This window comes from Enhydra lutris, unplaced genomic scaffold, assembly GCF_002288905.1.
Source record: "Enhydra lutris kenyoni isolate GAN:26980312 unplaced genomic scaffold, ASM228890v2 scaffoldscaffold36, whole genome shotgun sequence".
In the NCBI taxonomy this organism is placed as follows: Eukaryota; Metazoa; Chordata; class Mammalia; order Carnivora; family Mustelidae; genus Enhydra; species Enhydra lutris.
This window is the reverse complement of record NW_019154120.1, coordinates 17229779-17253659: the sequence shown is the minus strand read 5'-3', so window position 1 is coordinate 17253659 and position 23881 is coordinate 17229779. Positions and strand designations below refer to the sequence as shown.

The following is a 23881-nucleotide window of genomic DNA, read 5'->3' as shown; positions in this document are numbered from 1 at the left end:
AGATCTGCCGCCCAGTTGAAAGAAAAAAAAAAAGTCTAGGCACCGGTTTCAAGCAAATTTCCATTAGGTATCTGATGTCTAGGAACCACTTCCCTTAGCAGTGCCATACACATCAAGCCCTAAAACGAGGAAGCCTCGACTGAGGTTGCCCAACGCGGGTGCTGGCACACGCAAGTCACTGAGTCAGCTGAGCGCGGCGAGGGGCCGGCGGTGGAGAGCCGCGAGCTCCGGTCTCCGGCTTGAGGCAATCCTCCTCCCACGGTCTCGGGAAGCCCCGACGCCGCAGGCTTCCTAGCCCAAGTGGAGCCGCCCGGGCGTAGCTCCTCCACCGCTTCCTGCCCCAGCTGCAGCCGCCCGACCGTTCCTGCTAAGCCCGGACTCCACCTCCCCAGTTCCGAAGCGCGCGCCTCCGCGAGCGGGCGGCGGGGGGAAAGGCGGAGAAAAAGCGCAGTGCGCGCACGCGCGCAGAGGCCCCGCCCCGCCAGAGGCCCCGCCCCCTCGGCGCTGCAGGCGTGGCCCGCCCGCCCGGCTTCCCCCGGCAAACCTGTCTCTGCAGGGCGGGGAGCGGAGCTTCCTCCTCAGAGTGCGGTGCGACCTCGCCGGATTTTTCCTTCCGCCCCTGCCTCCGCGGCGCCGGGGCGAGCGAGGGGGCAAGCGGAAGGTTCGCTGGAGCCGAGGCCCGCGATGCGCCCGGGGGGAGCAACGCAAGTCGCGGGGTCGCCGGCGACGGACGGGTCGCTGTGCGGGGAGCTGCTGCAGGCCCCGTCGCCCCCGGCCTTGCAGCCGCCTCCGGCCGCGCCGTCGGGGCCGCCACTCCCCGCTTCGGCCGGCGCGACCCTCAACCGCCTTCCGGAGCCGCTGCTGCGGAGACTCAGTGGGAGCCTGGACCGAGCGCCCGAGGGCCGGGGCTGGAGGAGGCTGGCCGAGGTGGCGGGAAGTCGGGGGCGCCTCCGGCTCAGGTGAGGGACGGGGGCGCGGGGGGCGTGGGTCAGGGGCGTGCGGGGCGGGAGCGAGCGGCCACCCGGGTGGGAGGACCGATGCTCCGGCGGCTGGAGCGCGGCGGGGGCCGCTGCGGTGAACCGGGCGCGGAGAGGGGACTCGGTCGGAAAAGCGTGGGAATGCCAGAGATCCCAGCTTGGACCCTCCTCCCCGGGGGCTCCACTGAAAGCGAGCCGCGGAGGTCGACCCGGGAGGATCTGGAGAGAAGGCAGGCTGTCTGCAAACCACTAGGTCCGGGCTGTCGTTCCAAAAGACCCAGGGTGCGAAAGAACGGGATGTGGGCGCGGACCGGGAAGACCGAAGGAAGGCTAAGCCGCAGAAGTGCAGGTGAAGAGAGAATGAAAGCGAAGGATTTCCTGGAAGTTTTTATGTAGGAGAGGATGATGATGGGAAAGGCTGAAACGAAAACTGCCATCCATCTTCCTCCGTCAAACCAACTTACCGGGTTCTCTTGTTGACTTCACCGTGAGCACTGAGCTCGAAGTCAAACTGTTTTTCCTCTTCCCAGGCTAGGAACTGCGGACTTTTGGTCTCGGGACTTCTTCACACTGTTAAGAATTATTGAGGACCCCAGAGTTTTTAATGTGGGTTCTATGCATTACACACATGTAATGTATGCTGAGTTACCATATTAGGAATTAAAACTAAGGAACATTAAAAATATTAACTCTTCTTAAAAGAACAAGCTGTTACACGTTGACAGAAACTACATGTTTTTGTGGGAAAACAAAACTTTTCCAAAACAAACAAACTTTGTTGGAAAAGTGGCATTGTTTTACATTTTAAAGGTCTCTTCGAGGTCTTGCCTTTATTGCAGAGAACAGCCCCCCTTTAGGGGCTTCTGCATTTGGTCTGTTGCACTGTCCCAGGTCATGTAACACTAGATACTCCACAATGTACACTTCCTCAGAGACTGAATGAAAACGATAAGTACCATCTCAGTGTTACTGTAAAAAATCGTTTGGACCTTGCAGAGCCCGTGACAGGATCTCAGGAACTGCACTAGGGATGCCCAGACCCCACTTAGAACCACTGCTCTCTGCTGTTGTTAGGATTTTGATCTGCCTGGCTGGGAATCCCTTAGAAGTTTTTTGTTGTTGTGTTGTTGTTGTTTTTTTAACTTCTAACATGACTAAACTTTCTCTTGGACTATAATTATTTGTACACTTTCTTATGAACTCCTCCAGAACAGGGGACATGAGTTCAGAGTCTGTGTGTTCTGCATAGAACCTTAGACACTATATTCTTGAATTGAGAAGGGAGTCATTCATTCACGATTTTATGTTTATTGAGTGCCTGTTAGGAGCTGGAAGTTCCGGAAGAGAAAACGATGACAAATATTTAGTTCCTATTCACAAGGACCTCTCTAGTAATGGACTGTTATTCTGGGACATTCACAAATAACACGTTAAATGCTATGTTGGGTGTGAATAATAATAACAATGGGTTGTCATTTATTGAGCACTTAGTATATAGCAACACATTAAGTGTTTACTTGCATTGTCTACTTTAGCCCTCGCAACAACCTTGAGTTTCAGAGTTTGGGGTTAAGCCAGGATCATAATGATTTAGGGTTCTTTAGCCACAGAGAGGAGTAAGGATGTGAAGTTGGAATTAACAAGTGATAAACTTGCAAAATTGAGCAGACAGCACACTTTTCTGTTCTAGGAAAAAACAGTGCTTCTCTTAGGGAGAAGGGGCTATGCAAAGAAAATCCAAAATACTATTACACTGTGTCTGTAGATTTCTGAATTTCTGGACTTCATAACAGTGTAAAAAGTTGTCTTCTCTGGGGATAGGATCATCAGATCTATGATTGGTTGGTTTGTGGTTAGTACGCTAGCTAGGGAATGCTCTCGACTTCCCTGAGGAGGGCCTGGGAGTAAGGACTCCAATTTGGCAGTGGAGGAAAGAGAAGAAAGGAAGGCCCTGCCACTGAGGAAGCATGGCTGAAGCAGTGGATACCTGACATCAGGTGCTCAGTGTTCCTTCCCAAGCGTTCAGTCAGCTTTTGCCAAAGGCCGCAGAATGGTTCGTGTGGCAAACTAACAGAAAGGTCTGAGGCCACATCTCTGGTGAAGGTAGTATAGAGAGAAGGGCAGTCTTGCCTCCCAGGCAACAAAGTGCACGCATTCGTGGAATCTGGCAAGTTCCAGAGTTGGATGTCTGAAAAGAAATAGATGGGATTTCACCAGTCTTCCAAAGATAAAGAAGATTAGTTCAGAATAGGTGAGTGGTGGTGAGAGTCGGGGCACCCCTGCAAGTTAGAAAATTGGGGAATAGTGAAGTCATATACCTACTGAAATTGGAATTAAACTGGTATAACAAAAGGTTAGCACTGGGCGCTTAGAGGCTGGAGTGTGACATCTGAGTGGGCAAGGTAAGCTGGTGATGCCTACTCTATTTAAGACAAAAAAGCTATTTCAGAGTAATTTCATACTGGTGCTAGAAGAGCATCTCTCATAGCAGAAAGTCCCAGAGGTATTTTTCTCTAGTGTCAGATCAAGGAAATGAAGTGTGAGGGTCCAAGTGGACAGTAGTTCCCATGAGGTTGTGGACTTTCTCCCTAAAATCTTCCAAGGTTGCCTAGTGTTTCTCTTCCCTTTTTTCTGACTATATACATGTTTCCTCAGATAGATGAGAATTTAATGAAGAAAACCCAAGAGTCCATCCTGAACTGTCCATCAGAGATTAGGAGTAGTTGTAAATGTTTTCATATAATTATGGGTGACTCACAATCAGTCCTGGCTTACGGTTTGGTAAGCCATGTGTATACAGGAGTGCCCTAAATACAAACTCAGCCCTAATTCCATTCCAGACCGCCCTGATACTGAACAGCCTTTGCTGTCAGTGCAGATAGAAGCAGGTTCTGAGTGAAACAACTGTGTCGTGGTGTCACCACACCCTATTAGGTGACAGCTTTCAGGAGGCTCTAACGCTGCTGGAACTCCATGCAGGAGGGAGCTTAGGAAGGGGGCTCGGGGACTCAGACCAAGGAAAACCATCCCTGCGCACCTGCTGTAGCTGCAGACTCCTGCCCTCCTGCAGTTTGTGGTAAGATTGAGAACGTGTGCAAAGCTGAAACAAAGGCTCTCCTCCTGTCTCTGTCCCTCTGGTCTGTCTCTTCAGTGTCTGAAGTTTGGACCTCCGTGTCTTCACCCAATCCCCTTCTCAGCGTATCCCTAAGTCTCAGGACTATACCTACTTGGGTGGATTCCTCTCAGTTCGTATCTTCAGTCTGTATCTTTGCTTTGAACCCCCTGGATTCATACCTGTAGATGCCGATTTGCCATCTCGTCGTGAATGACTAAGATATCTTAAGGGTAGCATGTCCCAAACTTGGCATGTCTTCCCCCACAGACCTGTTTTTCACGTAGTTTTTCTTTATCCCAGGAAATGGCAACTGTACCACTCTGATTGCTCAATCCCAACACTTCAAGTCATTCCTGAGTCCCCTTTTATATACCATGTCCCATCGGCATCTGCTATGCTTTCGGTGTGCATCCAGAATCCAACCTCCTCGGCCTCAGCCCTGGGCTGGCCACTGCCCTCTCTCACCTGGAGCATTCCAGCAGGCGCCTCACTTCTGCTTGGCCCCTGTCCCCAGGCTATTCTCAGCATATTCTCATTCAGTGAGAATTACTACTCTTTTGAATATTCAGTGGGTCTTACCTTTCCTCTGCTCAAAACCTTTTAATTGCTTTTCTCTTTCAGGATAAAAACACCAGTTAGTTACCAGGTACCTCTTGGACCCCATTATCTTCCTCCCTTTTTCTACTCTCTGCACACTTGCAGGAAGGTCTTTGGACTTGCTCTTCCATAGTCTGAGCTAGCCTCCACAGGTGAACCGTAAGACTTCACCTCTTCAAGTGTTTGCTTACAGGTCACCTCCTTCAGTGAGGTCTTCTCTGATCACATGATTTAAAATGACCCCGTACATCTGCTCCAGCATTGCTCAGCCCCCTGCTTTGCTTTGTTTGTTCTTCAGAGCACTTATGACCATTGGATGGATACACACACCACACACACGCCTCTGTTTGTCTGCCTGTGTGTACATATATATATATATTTATATCTTGTAGGAAAATCCAGGATAATAGGGAATTTTGTCTTGTTTCCTGCAGTATCCTAAATACCTAGGGAAAATGGCCTATTTTAGATGATTAATAAGTAGTTGCTGAATTAACGAAGAGAGATTTCAAAGAGTAAATGTTCCAAGAAAAGAAGCAAAAGGACCGAAAAGCAGTGCCGTGGTTTGTACCCTAAGGGATGTATGATGTGTTCTATTTGATTATATATTTTTTGAAGTAAAGAGAAATACAAATATATTTTCTTAAGAGCAAAGCCCATTTGTTTCGGTAATAGTCTTTTAACTTAAATGAGAAATTCCAAATTAGGGCTGGTAGAAACCACTTCAAAGCACAGTCTTACAGGAATGTAACTAAAAAAGGAAAGAAAGAGTCTGGTATATAGAAGCATCATCTGAGCTGAAAGCCAGTGCCCAGGCGGAAAATCAGTAAAAAAGAAAAGGAGATACAGAATCTTATTTTTCTCCTGTGTGTCTTGTATTGGAAATTTCTGTCTGCTTCAGCTCGACCTCTTTCTTCATTTGGAAGAAAGAAGTCATTGTTTTTCGCTTTTTTCTGTCTCAGTATAAACATCAAAGCATCACTTGGCCGCATTTGGTGAGATGGCTTCTGAATTTTATGTACCAGATTTTGACCACCTTTCTGAATCATTTAAAAAAAATTATATTTAGCATACAGCATCCTTGTTTTTTTAGATCTTATATTCTAATTATCTAAAAGAATGGTAATCCTTCTATTATCTTTAATACTGGTTTCTTGACCTGGGTGTTACAGGGACTAAGGGAAGAAAATTTTACCGAATAGAGGAGTGGCGGGCATCTGCAACTTTCATTGTTACTTTCATCATAGTCACCATTAGTCCGTAGGAGAAATGAGACTTTAACACTAAAAAAATAGGGAAGACCATCTCAGATTAAAAGGCAGTCTTACTGTCCTTATCTTTATCATTTTACTGTGGACTTTAGATTGTGCTGCCACTAGTCTGCCGTCCAGAATTTGGGAACAGTTGACATATGTTATGATGACTCACATTTAACAAAAATAGAGTATTGAATATACGCATTTAACTGAGACACTTAGAAAAGAATACCTAGTGAGTATAGAGACAGGAGGCCTTGAAGGAATGATCAGGTTACTAAACTAGTAACTAATCAAAACCTTTTTTTAGAAAAGCGAGAACAGTTTCAGAACCAGCATAATTAGGAAACTGATGTTCTTTTAATAGCCCATATTTTTATTGCATAGTAAGAACTCACTTTTATTGAGTGCTTATTTTTTGCCAAGCACTGTGCTAAGTACTTATAGCATGGATTATCTAATTTAATTCTAACAATCCTATGAGATAGGTGATACTAGTATTAAAATTATTTTGGTTAGAAACTTTTTTTTCCTAAAGTTATGAGATTACCAACTTCACCACAGAATTATAAATCTTGAAAGACTGTTATATAAATGCTATGGTAGCCTTTTAATAAAACCTATCAAAATGAATGTGGGTTAAGAATACTCCAGGAGCGCCTGGGTGGCTCAGTGGGTTAAGTGTGTTCATCGTGATCTTAGGGTCATGAGATCAGGCCCTGTGACGGACTCTGCACTGAGCATGGAGCCTACTTAAGATTCTTTCTCTATAGGACACCTGGGTGGCTCAGATGGTTAAGCATCTGCCTTTAGCTCAGGTCCCGATCTCAGGGTCCTGGGATCAAATCCCACATCTGGCTCCTTGCTCAGAGAGGAGTCTGCTACTCCCTCTGCCTGCTCTGCCTACCACTTCCCATGCTTGTGCTCTCACTCTCCCCCTCTCTCTAACAAATTCATAAATAAAATCTTTAAAAAAAGATTCTCTTTCTATCCCTCTCTCCGGCCTGTCTCTCTAAAAAAAGAAAAGACTGTTCCAAGTCAAATGAAAACTTGCTTACCTTGCATCTGGCATAGCTGTGATACTGTTATGTCTGACCATTTCCATCTATCCAGTCCTCCAGCCTTTTAAGTTACAATTGAAATTCACGCAGTAGGGGTGCCTGGGTGGCTCAGTCGTTGGGTGTCTGCCTTCAGCTTGGGTCATGATCCCTGGGTCCTGGGATCGAGCCCCTCTTCAGGCTTCCTGCTCAGCAGGGAGCCTGCTTCTCCCTCTCCCACTCCTCCCATTTGTGTTCCTGCTCTCACTGTCTCTGTCAAATAAATAAAACCTTTTAAAAAATTCCACACAGTTATCATTCAGTTATGAATAATTAACATGAGCAAGACAGATTTTAGGTATTGAGGGGTTAAAAATACGGGGTTTCTATTTTCAAGGAGTACTGTGATCTAGTTAGGTAGAGAAGACACACTTGTGAAAGAAAAGCTCACATAAAACTGTGTCAGCTGAGACATAGAGAACAGGGGTCTGCAAACAATAATCCCTGAGCCAGATTTGGGCCACTGCATAAACTTTTTGCAGTTTATGGGCTAAGATTGGTTTTCATATTTAAAAAATTGTAAGACAAAAGACAAGAAAGAAGAACTTGCAATAGACTGTGTGGCCCATAAAACCTAAAATATTTTCCCTGTGGCCCTTTACAGAAATTTGTCAACCTTTAATATATAAGATAAGTCCCATCAGGAGACTATGTCTAACGTGCTTGGGGGATTTGTGTGGTCTGGGTGAACCTCACAGAGAAGCTAGAGTTTACATTGGACTATAATTTGGCAGGAAAGGGACAGGTCGCTGTGAGGTGCAGATTCTACAGTACATCATGGAGATTATCTAAAGGCTTTGGTTGGCCTTTGTTGTTGGTTTTGTGTCTTCAGGAAGATTTTGGGGGGCTCTTTTGTTTTTCTTTTCTTGAATGTTTCATACTTGTGCTTTCCCTTTCTATGAAATTGTTAAAGTCCATACTACTTGTCTCATTATTTATGGCCTTCTGTAGTCTGATCTTAACCTTTCTAACCTTGTATATGCCTACTGAACGCAATGACATTAAAAAGGAAATGGTATATGTATGTTAAATAGTGATAGTAAAAAAAAAAAATAGTTCTAACAAAAAGACAGTGAGACAGAAAATAGATTCTTTGGAGCAGAGGTCAGCCAACTCTTTCTTTGAAGAGCTAAATAGTCCATGGGTTCAGGTTTGCAGACCAGTGACTCACCTCTGCTGTTATAACAGTAAAGCAGCCATCCACCTTTGTAATCATGTCTGTGAAGGAGCGTGGCTGTGTTCCAACAAAACTGTTTACAAAATCAGGTGACTGGGTAGGTTTGACCCAAGACCGGCGTTTGTCTTACCCATGTGTTAGGGTATTTCTAGGTACTTAGAAGAACTTTGACTGTCGTAGCAATGATAGTCTTCTAAAGATTATTGGAAAAATGAGCACTTATAGTAAAAAACTCGACAATACAGAAGGTTTTATAGTGAAAAGTTGAATCATCCAGCTGTGAGCTTTGCTGAACTGGCTCCCCTCTGTAGGAAAATCACTACTTGTAGTTTCTTGGCTATCTTTTTTTTTTTTTTTTAATTTTTTAAATTTTTTTATAAACATATAATGTATCATTAGCCCCAGGGGTACAGGTCTGTGAATCGCCAGGTTTACACACTTCACAGCACTCACCGTAGCACATACCCTCCCCAATGTCCATCACCCCACCACCCTCTCCCTACCCCACTCCCTCCGGCCACCATCAGTTTGTTTTGTGCCATTAAGAGTCTCTTATGTTTTGTCTCCCTCCCGATCCCATCTTGTTTCATTTATTCTTTTCCTAACCCCCAAACCCTCCTCGTTGCATCGCCACTTCCTCATATCAGGGAAATCATATGATAGTTGTCTTCTCTGATTGACTTATTTTGCTAAGCTTAATACCCTCTAGTTCCATCCATGTCGTGGCAAATGTTGGCTCTCTTTTCAAAGTTAATTCTGTATATTTAAGAACAAACACATATTCTTAGTAATAAAAATGTTATCAAGCAGAACAAACACTGTTCTCTATCTTTATTTATATGAATACAAATGTAAGCACATGGTTTTGCTAATACAAAATTCTGTATGTTAAGTTTTTTCATTTTTCAAGATGTCTCAAAGATCTATGCCCTTTTTTGGTCATATTAAGCTTTCTAAAAGCACAAGAACAAGGAGAGAAATGTATCTGATCTTCCTACTCCGAATTCCCAAATTAAAGGTAAAAATTTTTATCAATATCAAAGCCAACTTTCTTTCACATCCTGTCTCAAGATTTCTCTCATCTTCTGATTTAGTAGTCTTGGGAGCTGAGTTGGAGAAGGGCGTAAAGAGGAATTCCCTGTGATGGCAGAAGGAGGAGGAAAGGACAGTAACATTCATAATGGAAATAACTTTTCACCACTCAGCAACTCATGGTTTATCCCGACAACACCTGCAATCATGCCAGACATAGAGCAGGCATATCATATTGGTGAAAACTGTTGACTTGAATTAAATCTGTTTGTTTGCAGTTGTCTGGACTTGGAGCAGTGTTCTCTTAAAGTCTTGGAGCCTGAAGGAAGTCCAAGCTTATGTTTACTGAAACTGTTGGGTGAGAAAGGTTGCACGGTCACGGAACTGAGTGACTTCCTGCAGGCTATGGAGCACACGGAGGTTCTTCTGCTTCTTAGCCCCCCAGGTGGGTTCTTTCTTCTCTGGAGTCTGTTCTCCAGGAGTTTGTGGACACAAACTTGGAGGAAGATATCTCATTTGCCAGTGAATTGTATTGAATATTTTTGGAAAATGTAAATGTATGGAGACTTATTTTTTTCCCTCCAGGTTGAAACTAAAGAACACATAAAAAGCAAATACAACACATAAACATTGATTGGATTGTGGTTCAAAAACATCAACTGTAGAAGACATTTTGGAGACAAGTAAAACAATTTGGATTTAACATATGTATTAGGTATTATGGAATAATCATGTGATAATGGTGGTATAGTCTGTAGAAGAATGTCTTTATTCCAAGGAGATATATGCTAAAGTGTTTAGGGGATGAGGCTCCTGGCTGGCCCAGTGGGAGAGCATGCAACTCTGATCTCAGGGTCGTGAGCTCAAGCCCCACATTGGATGGGGAGCCTACTTTAAAAAAAAGGAGAAAAAAAGTGGGGTGCCTGGGTGGCTCAGTTGTTAAGGGAAGCCTGCTTCTCCCTCTCCCACTCCCACGGCTTGTGTTCCCTCTCTTGCTGTCTCTTTGTCAAATAAATAAACAAAATCTTTAAGGAAAAAAAAAGTAAAATATTTAGGGGTAAGATTTTTTTTTTTTTTCCAAGAATTTACTTATTTATTAGAGAGAGAGCGAGACAGAGAGCGCAAATTGGGGATGGCAGGAACAGAGGAAGAGGGAGAAGCAGAGTCCCTGTCGAGCAGGGAGCCCGATGCAGGGCTTGATCCTAGGACCCCAGGATCATGACCTGAGTCAAAGGCAGATGGTTAACCAAATGAGCCACCCAGGCGCCCCTAGGAGTAGGACTTATATAACTCGTGTTGAAATAGTGCAGCCAAGGCTGTCAGTAGAGCCTATGGCTCTTGATTTTGGGGTTGTGAGTTCAAGCCCCACTTTGGGGGTAGAGTTTATTTAGGAAGGAAGGAAAAAAGGAATAGGGGGAGGGGGAATAGTGCAGCCAAAACATAAAGAAATACATATTTATTAATATGTATGTATGTATACAAATTAGATAAAGCAAATATGACAGATATTTATTAAGTATTTCACCAACGTGATACTTTTGAAATGTTGATTGATTCAACCATGATTTTTTTTCTGAATATAACAATATTATTAAATGAGATTTCTCCCTTGCAAGGTCAGGTGGGAGGGGTAGGAAAAACCCCTTGTCTCCACAACTACAGGTAGAGTTGGTCCCCTAGAGCAGTATCGGCAGGAGAGACCATGTGATCTGAGTCGCCTGAGGACAGCAGCACCTCGGATCTCGTTTCTCAGTGGTCCAGTTCACCATCATAGGTTCCACTAGAACCAGAGAAGCCAGTCGAGGTTGGGAGGGCCATGGTCTAAGGACTCATGCTCTCTTTTGCATGGTTTTGATGTATGCAGTTTTTATTAAATAACCAGCCTATTTGTGATAATATTTCAAAGTTAACATGAGGAACCTTAAATTATAATTCATATCATATTTTTGTCCGTTCTGGAGTTCGGGAATCTTCTAATTGAAAAGTCTTGAAGCAAGTTGGGCTTCAAGAGAGGCTGAGGACAGCCCTGTTTTCAAAGAATTGGCTTGTTTTCATCTTTGCCCCTCCTTTCTTGTTACTGGCTTCCTTCTAAGAGTGACTTTCTGCATAGTTGCAAGATCTCTACTGACTGTTCTTGCATTCATCTTTATCCCAGCAAAAATCATAAAATTCACTTTAGTTAACTAATTTCAGTGACATGCTTGTCCCTGCACCTGTCACTGTGGCAAGGGAGATGGTATGTGCCCATTTGCTGGCTTAGAACGAGGAGTGGAGTTGGGTTGAGTCAGCTTTCCAGAAACCACATGGATTACCAAACAAAAGTGGGCCTGTTGTAAGGAGAAAGGGCATAACAAATGCTGGGGAGGTAACTGAAGAGTCTGCTACAAAGGGGAAAGGACCCTAGATTCCCAGGCATGAAACTTGGACTCTCAGCTCATCCTCTGCTTCCCAAGGCCTAATGAAGATAATAAAATAGGTCTACAAATGCCTCCTTTGAGTTACACATTGCATTGGATGCTTGACATCCGTTCCTCGGTGCCTCTTCCTACCGAGAGGTCTGGGGTGGGAATAACTATTGCTAGAGCAGCCCCCGTCTAGATGAGACTGTGGTTCGTCACCAGTCAGTGAACTTCTTCATAAGGTGACATTTGTTCACTTTTAATATCCCCAGTGCCTTGAATATTACCCAGGAGTTGTGACGATGGAGATCTGCTAGTTCGGGCCCTCAGTTAGCTACGTTCGGGCCCTCAGTTAGCTACTAAGCCCTGAAAAGTCCTAGAATACCATACCAGGGCCTCTGAAAACTTAAGAAACCTCTCCAGAGAGTAAATATAACTTTTATATCTCATTATCTTTCTTCAGTAGTTACACTAATTACTCTATTGGTTGCCAAGTCTGTAAAATGAGAGTAAATTTTTACCTGGCAGAGTTGAAGGAGTTACATGAAATGATGCCATGTGAACTTGCCTCTAGGCAACCACAGAGGCTTCCTGTCTCATGGTCTGTGCTGGGATCACCCACCTCCGATCTCGGGCTTCCACGTCTTCAGTTTCCCATGCATGACACTGGGCTTTCCTGAAACGGAGTCACATGTTTGTTTCTGTGTAACAGTCTGCCTGAAGTTTTTGACCAACCAGCAGTGAATACAGAGCCAACCTAATAAACATCAGTAACCTAATCCCTTGACAGATCCATTTCTGCTCTTTGTGTTTTTCTCCAAATAGTAGGATTAGCACTTTACCGTCAGTGTCCCCATACGGAGCATTCTCGTATTTGCTCTACAAGCTTTTTCAGAGTTATCTGCTCAGACTTCCTTGCATTTGAGGGGAGACCAGGAAAAGGAAAGCAGTTTCTATGTAACATTTCTGTATTAACACTTATTCACCATTTCTGTGAAGTTTTATGTCTTATTAACTATATAGTATCCATTGGGAATCAATTGTTTCCTGAATATTAAGTATTGATTTTTGAGGATATATTTTAGGATCTGATAAAGCTCAGTAATTTCAGGAAGAGGTAATTTACTGTTAGCTTTCTATGTGCATTTTATGTGAATAAAACTCACTGTATTTGCAGATGCTAGATTAAAGAATATAAGAATTATAGAGAAAATCTTAATTTTTCATAAGGATATTGAGAATAAAAACTATTGTAATTAAGAAGGTAAGCTCTGAAAGAATCAACTTTATTTGGGACTTTACTCATTCGTTCAGTAAACACAGGATTCCAGTACCTTTGCTATTCCAGACATTGCACTTGGTACTGTGACTCAAAGATGACTAGAACCAAAATTCTCACCTAGGAAAAGTTCGTAGTCTAACAGGAAAGACAAACCTGGAAATGGTCACATCCAACACAACCGTAAAAACAAGCAGAGCAAGTCTTATCTGATCTTTGGGTTTTTCTTTTCACCTGTTCTTGGTGAAAATACAAAATGGAAATATTCTTGTGTTTTCTCTCTTTTTTGTAGTAAGACAGTTTTCATAAGAGGATATTAGTTCTTATTCCACAGAAAGTCCAATGACTTTTCTCTCTGTGGAGAGGTCTGCTTTTGGTGAGTAGGGTGAGTTCTCAAAGATGTTGTGAGCCTCTGAACAAACCTTGCAGACCCAAATGCAATAAAAAGAGGAAACTTTAGATTTATTTTAGTTTTATTTTGCCACATTCCATTCTGGTTGGTTGTGGGCCAACAGCCAGAGATATAGCCATAGGAGATAGCTATAATAAGGAATTTCTCTGTTTTTCGAGAAACTGGGTTTCTTTTATCTATTTGTTTTGGTAGCCCAGCAGTAGCTGGGGCAGTGTTCCCCTGCCTCTGACTAGAAACCTCTAACTCCTTGACTAGGAGCCAGCCTCAGTGGTCCCTCACTTACAGTGGGATCTAAGGGTAACTCATCCCTAAATTGTTGCTCTCCATGGGCTCTGACACTTAATATATTTTCTGAAGGAGCTCCATAGGATTGAGGTTTATCCTCTTCTGCTTTCTCTCTAATTGGGCTTTTCCCACAGCACATGGTTGGCTAACTGCTCCCCATGCCCATTTCCCAACACTGATTGTTTCCCTGTTTTGTTCTTTTCGTCATCTCAGTGGGAACTGGAGGGGAGTGGGAGTGCCAAATGAGTGTGCTGAAATTGCTTGCACCAGAAGTTTGTAATGATTTTTAGACCTTTATTTTCTCCTTAAACGATCAAAAATCCTGATCCTGAAGCAACTGACATTGGTATCTCTGTCCTTTACAAATGTCATTGAGCCTAGATGTGCAGTTCAAGATCTTCCTGTTGTTTTTATTTTCTTAAGTGAAAACATTCTGAGTGATAAGCTCCATCAGTTACGTAGGTGTGCAGATCCCAAAATGGCTGCCAGGGAAGTGATGCCCTGGCCTGGACTTGGTTAAGCAGAGGCCAGACGATAGGAGCTAGTTAGAGAGAATTAACATTTGGTGTATGGGTTTCATTAGATGAATCCCAGGGTTCCAGGTCCACCTCTGTGATGTTATCATTTTATTTCCTTCTTTATAGAATAGGTACTTCACTCTCCGTACATTCTAGACTGTTCTGGCCGAGATCTCTTCAGTCACATCATTTCCACTTGCCCCACACCTTTGGAGCCAAGGGGCACCTGGGTGGCTCAGTCAGCTAAGCGCCTGCCTTTGGCTCAGGTCATGATCCCTGTGGCCTGGGACTGAGCCCTGCATCAGGCTCCCTGCTCAGTGGGGAATCTGCTTCTCCATCTCCTTCTCATATGCTCCCTCTCTCTTTCTCTTTCTTGCTCTCTCTCAAATGAATAAATAAAATCTTTAAAAAAGACAGAAACCAAGATTGTTGGATATTATTCTCTAATTTCCAAAATACCTTTAGTTCAGAACCATCTTACCTTTACAGTTCTGTGAAGGAACAGAAGTGTACCATCATGAACATTTAAATTTTAAATGTGAGCAGACATTTGTGTGGAAAATGAGATTTCTAGTGGTTATCATTTAGCCAGAGTCACAGTTATTGACAAAAGTGGATTAGACCCAGGTCTGCTGACCCCAAGCTAAACTCAATGTCATTTCCATTATGCTAGGAAATTTCTGGGTTATTCAGGAAGCTCGGTGATGAATTATTCCCCCAGTTGCCTCTTTGACACATGGACTGCAATTTTTTTGTCCTTGCCAAATTAAAAAGTACTCATATTAGATCTCATTTACAAAGGACTTTTCGTGTTGCATGAGTGACAAAAATTTCTGAAAGGAAAATATCAAGAAGCAGAAGAGGCAGTGATGGTATGGATGGGAATAAAGGCCAAAAGAGGAGGAGAAAGGGAGTTGTGAGGTCTGAAAGAATGTGCATCTGTGCTGAGGTATTCAGGGTCGCTGAGCAATACAGAAGCATACGGGGTATCATGAGGAGACTAGGTTTAGCCACAGGAGGTGTGAATGTTAACTGACTTGTAGGAGGGACATACATGGACATGCTTTGGTTGTTTTGGGGGGAGATTGATGGAGGAAGAGAAATGGTATTTATTCTGGGACTTTTTGATGATAGCTTAGAAGTTTTTGGAATAACTCCAAGGAAGAGTTTAAGATAGAAGCTGATGGAAAGAAATCTTGGTTCACAGCCTCTGAAAACAGTTATACTGTCATGTATACAATAGATTTGTTCCTGAACAGCTGTTTGTAAATTACATCAGTATTTAAATGCATCCATTGACCACCTGGGTAGCTCAGTCAGTTAAGCTGCTACCTTCGGCTCAGGTCATGATCCCGGGGTCCTGAGATCAAGCCCCATATCAGGCTGTCTGCTCAGTGGGGAGCCTGCTTCTCCCTCTCCCTCTGCTGCTCCCCCTGCTCGTGCTTTCTCGCTTGCGCGCTCTCTCTCTCAAACAAAATCTTTAAAAAAGAAAAAATTTAAATGCATCCTGAGTGAGGGTAACTTAAAAGAAAGCTATGGTGAATCCTTCTGTCAAGTAAAGAATCACCCTAACTTATTTGTTTTGAAATTCCAGCAGGTTTTTAGTTTTATTGTTTAGTATCACAGCTCTCTGATCTACATAGGTGTGTGCTGAGTGAACAATCCTCATGTTCCATCGTACCTAGTTCAGATTCTCCCCAGTTTACAGGAAATCGAGTAACCTCTTTGACTTCTTTGCAGATGTTATCTGAAAATGGCTTGTTTACCAGGAAACTGTGCATTCACCCTTTAAAACAGAACTTTCATTTGTATGCCTTGGTACACCCTCCATAGCTCCGTCCATCTTTTTTCCTTACCTTTTGTTCGGCACCTTCTGACTAGTCGGTGCCCCGTGAGGGTGGTTACAGGTTGACCATGGTTCCCTGCCGCACAACACTATGTGGAAGGAAGGAAATTTGTGTGGTTAATGCATGGGAGGTATTGCGACTTCTTGTCTTTACTACTCACCAAGGGCGGTTTCCAAATCAGATTGTGCCTTTCAATTCTCAGTCTTTGAAATATTAAGTAATAAATATGTGTATTTATTTTCTTGCTTATTAAAGACCAGACTACTGAAATGGATGGTCCAGGACAGATGTGTAAACTGAGTTTAACGTACATTAGAAATCATGTAGTTTTGTCTCCCCAACAAAGGAAGGACACCTTTTAAGATATCCTGGCCCTATGGGCCCTTTGTCCATTAAATTTACTCATTTCTTTGTAAGACACTCTAGGGAGAAAACCTTTTTTTTTTTTTTTTTTAAGATTTTATTTATTTGTTTGACAGAGAGAAATACAGGGAGAGAGGAAACACAAGCAGGTGGAGTAGGAGAGGGAGAAGCAGGCTCACCACTGAGCAGGCAGCCTGATTCGGGGCTCCATCCTAGGACTCTGGGATCCTGACCTGAGTCAAAGACAGACACTTAACTGACCGAGCTACCCAGATGTCCCAAGGGAGAAAGCCTTTTAATTTCCATCACTCTTGTCTCTTTGTGTAATCGGAGAGAATGTTTGCCATGGTAAGTTTATAAGCACTACCATGGTGCAAGACACTGCACTCTGCCTGACATTGTCCCTTCAGTAAGAGGCTCATGTGGCAGACGATCAGCTTGGGAGGTGCATTAAGAATCATCGGGGGGGGTGGGTGCCTGGCTGGCTGAGTTGGTGGAGTGTGTGACTTTTTTCTTAAGTTTTATTTATTTATTTGAGAAAGAGAACATGAGCGGGGGCGGTGGGGTGGGGATCAGGAGCAAAGGGAGAAGCAGACTCCCCACTGAACAGGGAGCCCAATGCGGGGCTCAGTCCCAGGACCCTGAGATCATGACCTGAGCCCAAGACCGATGCTTAACTGACTGAGCCACCCAGGTGTCCCAACGTGTGACTCTTGGTCTCGGAGTTAGGATTTTAAACTCCGTGTTGGGCATAGAGATCACTTAAAAAAAAAAATCTTAAAAAAAAACATCACTAGAAAATAACTATGTGAGGTGACAGATATATTAGGTCAACAGTGGTAATCACTTCACAGTGTGTATGTGTATTAAATTATCACATGGTGATGCTATAAATGTATAGAACTTTCATTTGTCAAGCATACTTCCATAAAGGTGGAAGGAAAAAAAAAATCACTAGATTAACAAAAACATGGGGATTTTAAAGCCCAAGGAAACCTAGATTTGTCTTCTGGTTCCGCCATTTTACAATGGGGAAAAAAAAGATTGGTCTCAGAGAGGTTAAGTAGTTTATTCAAGGTAATTTGGGGGACTTTTTGCAAATTACTTCATTTTCTTCACAGTGACATAGATCTAACTAATCTCTAACTCATTTGGTCATTTTGAAGGTTAGGGATCAAAACACCAGACACATAAAAAGCCGTCAGTAAATTTTTGCCGTAGTAGCTTTTATTACAGTGATGATACACAGTTATCCAATAAATACGTGTGGAATGCTCTCCGTGCCCTATGCTCCAGGCACAGTGCTGGGTGTCGGGTAAACCGGTGACTAAGACAAACAAGGTCCTTGGTCTCATGAAGCTTCTGTTTTAGTGGGTGAGACAGACAAGAAAACCCAGGGATTTCAGATGGTTAGTGCAGTGAAGACCACAAAATGGGGTGAATGTAATCGAGAAGTGGGGGTGGGGGATAGCTGGTTTAGAGACATTTCCCAGAGAAGCTAGAGACCTAGATGATGAGAAAGAAAGAGGCTGCCGTGAAACAGTGGGGGGTTAGAGGGGAAATCCGGCAGAGGACTCGTAAGTAGGAAAGTAGAAAATAGGTTGGCTTCCGAAAAGACGACCAGTGTAGATGGAGCAAGGAGGATGGGAGGGGACGAGGTTAGAGAGGTCAGTTTATGTAAGACCTTCTGACTGCTGAGGAGTGTAGATTTTATTCAAAGTACAATAGGTTAGTCAAGGGTTTTAACCAGAGCAGTGGTACAGATTAATTTATGTTTTATTTGATTTTATTTATTTACTTTTAGAGAGAGTGTGAGTGGAGGGGAGGGGAGAGGGAGAGAGAAAGAATCTCAAGCAGACTCCCCACTGAGCGTGGAGCGCATGGCGGGGCTCAGTCTCACAACCCTGAGATCATGACCTGAGACAGAATTGTAAGTGGGATGCTCAACCAGCTGAGCCGCCCAGACAGCCTGGATTAATCTATGTTTTAAAGAAACATTGGCTGCTGGTTGGAAGCAAGGACACCAGTTTGCAGGCTGTAACATAGTTTCGTCACAGCTGACGGTGGCTTGGGTTAAGATCATGGCACTGACAATGTGGAGACTGGGAAAAGCAGAACTGGCAGGACTTGCAGAGAAGTTGCACGTGGAAACTGAGGAAGAAAAGAGGGATTCGGGAGGCATTGCTAAGTTTTTGTTCTGAGTAACTGGATACATGGGGACAGACTGAGAAGGGAAGACATGGGTCTCATGCTGGAGTAGATTTTGTTTCTGAGGAATCTGGGACACATTAAGTTGGAGATGGCTAGAAGACATCCACATTTTAAAGCCCATTTAGCTACAAATCCTCCATTCTTCAGATTTATATTCCCTTCTTTTGTTGTTACAGCTTTTTTTTCTTTCTTATCACACATAAACTTTGAAAATCAGAATCTTTGTATCTAGAAGTTGTGACCCTAAGTCTCTCGTGGCTAAAGAATGGCATTGGGAGCCTTAAACGCAATGCTGTGAATTTGCCTGCCAAAGTGAGAGCGCTCATCCCATTTTCTGTCTTCACAGTGTCCTTTCAAACAACATATACTACAGGTTCCAGAACTATTACTTCTTCTATACTATGCTAACTTGGCATCAACATAAAGAACTAATGAATAGGAAAGTTCTCCCTTGGTAAACATTTTAAATTCTTTTTTGAGAGGCTCTACTCTCTTTACTAAAGATTTTCTAGGGTTTCTCCACACCCTCAAATGTAATAGGTATGCAATAAATGTTTATTCATTTTGGATTTTGGTTTTGGTATCTTTCTGGAATGGTTTCACATACCTATTTTACCTTATATACTATTTTTGTCCTGGAAAGGTTAGTATCTCTGAGGTACTAAGATTGCTATTATTGGACTAACTACTCTTCAACTATAACCTTGTTTTATTCCTTTGGCTTGGTGGCTTATGGAGGAAAAAGATACTGTTAGGAGATCATATTCAGGATAGATGAGGAAAGAAAATAAAACTAGGTACAGGGGGGATGCCTGGGTGGCTCAGTTGGTTAAGCAGCTGCCTTCGGCTCAGGTCATGATCCCAGCGTCCTGGGATCGAGTCCCACATCGGGCTCCTTGCTCATCAGGGAGCCTGCTTCTCCCTCTGCCTCTGCCTGCCATTCTGTCTGCCTGTGCTTGCTCTCTCTCCCTCTCTCTCTCTGACAAATAATTAAATAAAAAAATCTAAAAAAAAAAAAAAAAAAAACTAGGTACAGGGAATTACATTTTACAAGTTGGTTTTTTTTTTTTTTAAAGATTTTATTTATTTGAGAGAGAGAGCATGAGAGGAGAGAGGTCAGTGGGAGAAGCAGACTCCCTGCTGAGCAGGGAGCCCGATATGGGACTTGATCCCGGGACTCCAGGATCATGACCTGAGCCGAAGACAGTTGCCCAACCAACTGAGCCACAGAGGTGCCCCTTACATTTTACAAGTTTTAACGATCTTTTCTTCTTCCTTCCTAGAAGCCAGCTAACCCAGTTTTATGTATTATAACGTAGAGTGTCCTAACTTTGGTTTCTTTTGTGTCGGTTATGAGTTGCCTCATAATAAATTACCTGAAAACCGAAAGCTTAGTATAAAAATCATCTATTACTTCACACAGTTTCTGAGGCTAGGAACCTGGAAATGGCTTAGTTGGCTGGTTTTGGCTCTGGTTTTGGCCTCTGATGAGGTGGGGGCAAGCTGTTGGGGCAGAGCTTTAGCTGTCTGGTCTGACTAGAGTTGAACCGTCTACTTCCTGGGTGGTTCACTTACATGGCCACTGGCAGGAGGCCCAGGTTTCTTCCCTTATCACTCGGGCCTCCCACAGGGCTGCTTGAGTGTCCTAATGACATGGCAGCAGGCTTCTGCAGAGGGAGTAACTGAGAGGGAGATAGCGGAGGGGGTGAAGGGGAAGCAGTGAGAAGGTAGTTCCATAATTGACTTGGGATTTTCTTTAAAGCTGTCCCAAGCTTTGGTGCTGATAGTCATTTTTCAGATGAGAAAATATCATATGTCGCATGTATATCCTGCTCTTCTGTTTCTGTGCCTTTCTGTGTACGGAGTGATTTTCATTTGAATGCTAAGTCACAGCTCTGAAATAAATGTGTCTGGAAGACATTTTCAGTGGCCACCACTTGCAACAGTGCTCCTAAGTCCGTTGAAGTGCCAGCCACGTGAGCGTTTATGACCGAGTACTTGAAGAGCTGGCGCTGAGAGCCCCGTTCTGGCTACTGTCTAGCAGACGTCTCTCATAAGGTGCATCCTGATTTCAGAGGGGTTAGAATATAAAAAAAATATTTCTAAGAATTGAAGAAAGATGACAAACAGTTTTCTCCCCAGCTATGGGGCGTACAGTAGATCAAAGTCTTCTGGGGATGAATTTCTTTCCTCTTGGTTTTACAAAGCCTGGAACTCGCAGATGCATAATCTGATGGGGAAGGAGATATGAATGGGCAGTTTACAACTAGGATGAATATACAGGTTATTTCCAAAATGCTTTTTGGTTTTTTTGGTTTCAGAAATATAAACAAGGAAAACCTCTTTTCTGTGACTTTATTTAACCTTTTTTTTTTTTTTCTTAAAGGAATAAAGATCACTGTCAACCCAGAGTCAAAGGCAGTTTTGGCTGGACAGTTTGTCAAACTCTGTTGCCGGGCAACTGGACATCCGTTTGTACAATATCAATGGTTTAAGATGAATAAAGAGGTAACTTTTGAAATGTATTTTACTTCCCTTGTCATAAGAGAGGATGATAACAAATTATTTAACATCATTATCTCAGTGTGTTTTTTGGAATTTTGATCTGGTAGACTTGGCTGTGTTATTACTGAAGTAGTCAATAACCATTATTTTGGTAAGGCAGTTCTGAGAGTTGTCTTATAAAAAAATGGTAAGCAGGGCACCTGGGTGGCCCAGTCCATTAAGCATCTGCCTTCAGCTCAGGTCATGATCTCATGGTCCTGGGATTGAGCCCCACATCGGGCTCCCAGCTCAGCAGGGAGTCTGCCTCTCTCCCTGTCCCTGCTCATGTGCTCTCTTTCTCTCTGTCACTCTCTCAAATAAATAAAATATTTTTTAAAAATTGGTAAGCAATGATAGAATCGATTCTCTAAACTCTAGAAATTATGGAAAATCAGGATTATTTAGAACAACAGTGTTAACTAATAGTATCTATCACCAGTACATTCTAACATACCCACACAAAAATCCTTAAAAAAAATTATGTTCCAACCAAAATCTCTCTTTTTTTCTTTTTGAACAATGACTTTATTTTCTTTGGCAGTGTGTGCCCTCTAGTCTCAGAACTTCCGGAATTGCTCTTTGGTGCCAGCAGCCTGGGTCACTTTAAGCACCCTGAAGCACACAGTCTTGCTCAAGGGCCGACACTCACCCACTGTGACAGTATTGCCCATCTGGACATCCCTGAAGCAGGGGGACAGGTGTACAGACATATTCTAGTGGTCTTTCTCCAAGCAATTATACTTTCATATGGGGTAGAGGACATCTCGGTGGATGACAGTGGTTTTCTATATCTTCATCTTGATCACACTAGACAGAATCTTCCCTTGGATAGAGACATTACCAGTGAAAGGGCATTTCTTGTCAGTGTAGGACTATCAATGACCTCCTTAGGGATCTTGAAACCTATACCAAAGTTTTTATGGTATTGTAAGAGCTTCTGTTTGCCAATTCTCCAAGCAAGTTCCTCTTCTTATTTTGAAAGGTAGTTGGCTGCTTTGGGTAGGCACCCTTAGTATCAATGTCCACCATCTTCCCAACCACCTGGAAAAAGAAAACCAAAATCTTTAATTAAAAGATTTTTAAGGTGCCATGGAAGGCTAATGGAAGATTCCACTTAACTATTATATCAAAAGATTTAGGCTATTGTGGTAGATTCCAAAGTAAAATTCAGGCTGGTGGAGGGGAGCATTATTCTTTTACCATCCAACAAATAATTTAAAATCCCATATTGGAATTCTTTTTTCTTATAAGTTCTTTGAGCTGCTCTGCATACTGAGTGTTTCCCACTGGCTCTCCCGTGTTGTGTTTCACTTTGGTGGGCTTCTCTCTTCTCCCACTCCACCTCCCCCTAACCCCCTCCCTCCTAGACTGTACCTTGAAACCCCATACTCTTTTCATCCTGTTAGTCAAATAACTAAGCTTTCATCCAAACTCAGTGCTAAGTCTACATTTGCAAACCTGAAACTAAGTTAAAGAGCCATTCTAAGATCATGATCTTTCCTTTAATGGGATCATCCCATTCCTTAGAAGAAATGTGTGGTTTTATATTTTTTTATTTCCATCCCTTATACACGGGTAAGGGAGAGCAGCTGAACTGTAGTAAAAGGTTGCATGTAGGCTTTGGTGCTAGACAGGCCTGTGTTAGAACCCTGGGTGTCATTTTTTGTAATATGAATTCCTATCATCCAGGATTATAAGAATTTAAGGCAGGATGTTTCATGTACCTAGGTTTTCAGGAGATGGTAACTAAAGTTATTTATAACATGTTCTCAATTGCAGAGTTGCTTTTATCTTAATAAATGCCTTTCAAAAAGGAAGAAGTAACAGATAAAACTTGCTATATTAAGCATATCATTTGTAAAATATGCCCTGATTTGAGAAAGGTAAAAATGTAGGAGGTGGGGAGTACTTCTTAGATTTGAAGAGTTGTAATAGATTTTATATATTTATTTATTTATTTTTAAAGATTTTATTTATTTATTTGACAGAGAGAGAGATCACAAGTAGGCAGAGCAGCAGGCAGAGAGAGAGGAAGGGAAGCAGACTCCCCGCTGAGCAGAGAGCCCAATGCAGGGCCTCACCCCAGGACCCTGAGATCATGACCTGAGCCGAAGATAGATGCTTAACCTACTGAGCTACCCAGGCGCCCCAAGAGTTGTAATAGATTTTAAAGCACTCACTAGGTCGAGTTTTGTCAGACTACCTTTATGGCCATAGGGTTATTTTAAGATGTATTCATTTAACAAGTACTTGATGAGCGCCTGTTTTGTGCAAGGCCTTGATCTAAGGCCATGGTGAGGAAACACTGACACACAGGGTCCTGTCCTCCCACCTCAGTGGGGAGAGACAGCAAACAAATAGGAGAATCCTTTGAGTTAAGAACTATGAGGAAAATCAGCAGAGTGATCTAAAGTTAGAAGCCACTAACTGTCTTAAGCAGGAGAAGTAACATGATAGGATTTATGTGTTTAAGACACAAAGCTGCTGCTTGGAGGAGAAGCAAGAGAAAGCAGAAAGACCAGTTAGCTCATGCCTTTACTAGACTGGAAATAGTGGCAGGGTGGTAGAGAGGGAGCAGAGTGCTCCATCAGGTGATTGTGGTGGGGGAGTGGACCACACCTGACTGGTTAGAGGTGGAGCATGAAGAAAAGGAAGAGAGATCAAGGATGATGCCTGGATTTTTTACAGAAGCATCTGGGGAAGTATCATGTCCTGAGGTGTTGAAGATTGGGAAAGAAATGATTTAAGGAGAAAATTCAAGGATTTCGTTTT

At 43.0% G+C, this 23881-nt stretch overlaps 1 protein-coding gene and 1 pseudogene across 1 annotated transcript in view; one reads left to right on the top strand and one right to left on the bottom strand.

Moving 5' to 3' along the window:
- Positions 1-624: 624 nt before the first annotated feature.
- The window catches only part of LOC111154234 (MALT1 paracaspase), a 59031-nt gene continuing 35774 nt past the window's right edge, over positions 625-23881 (top strand). Inside the window, exons 1-3 of the mRNA XM_022513714.1 lie at positions 625-959; positions 9530-9696; positions 20952-21073. Of these exons, the coding sequence (XP_022369422.1) occupies positions 685-959; positions 9530-9696; positions 20952-21073 (564 nt within the window). The 5' untranslated portion in view covers positions 625-684. The remainder of the gene's footprint in view (positions 960-9529; positions 9697-20951; positions 21074-23881) is intronic.
- On the bottom strand, positions 21667-22138 carry LOC111154235 (annotated as a pseudogene).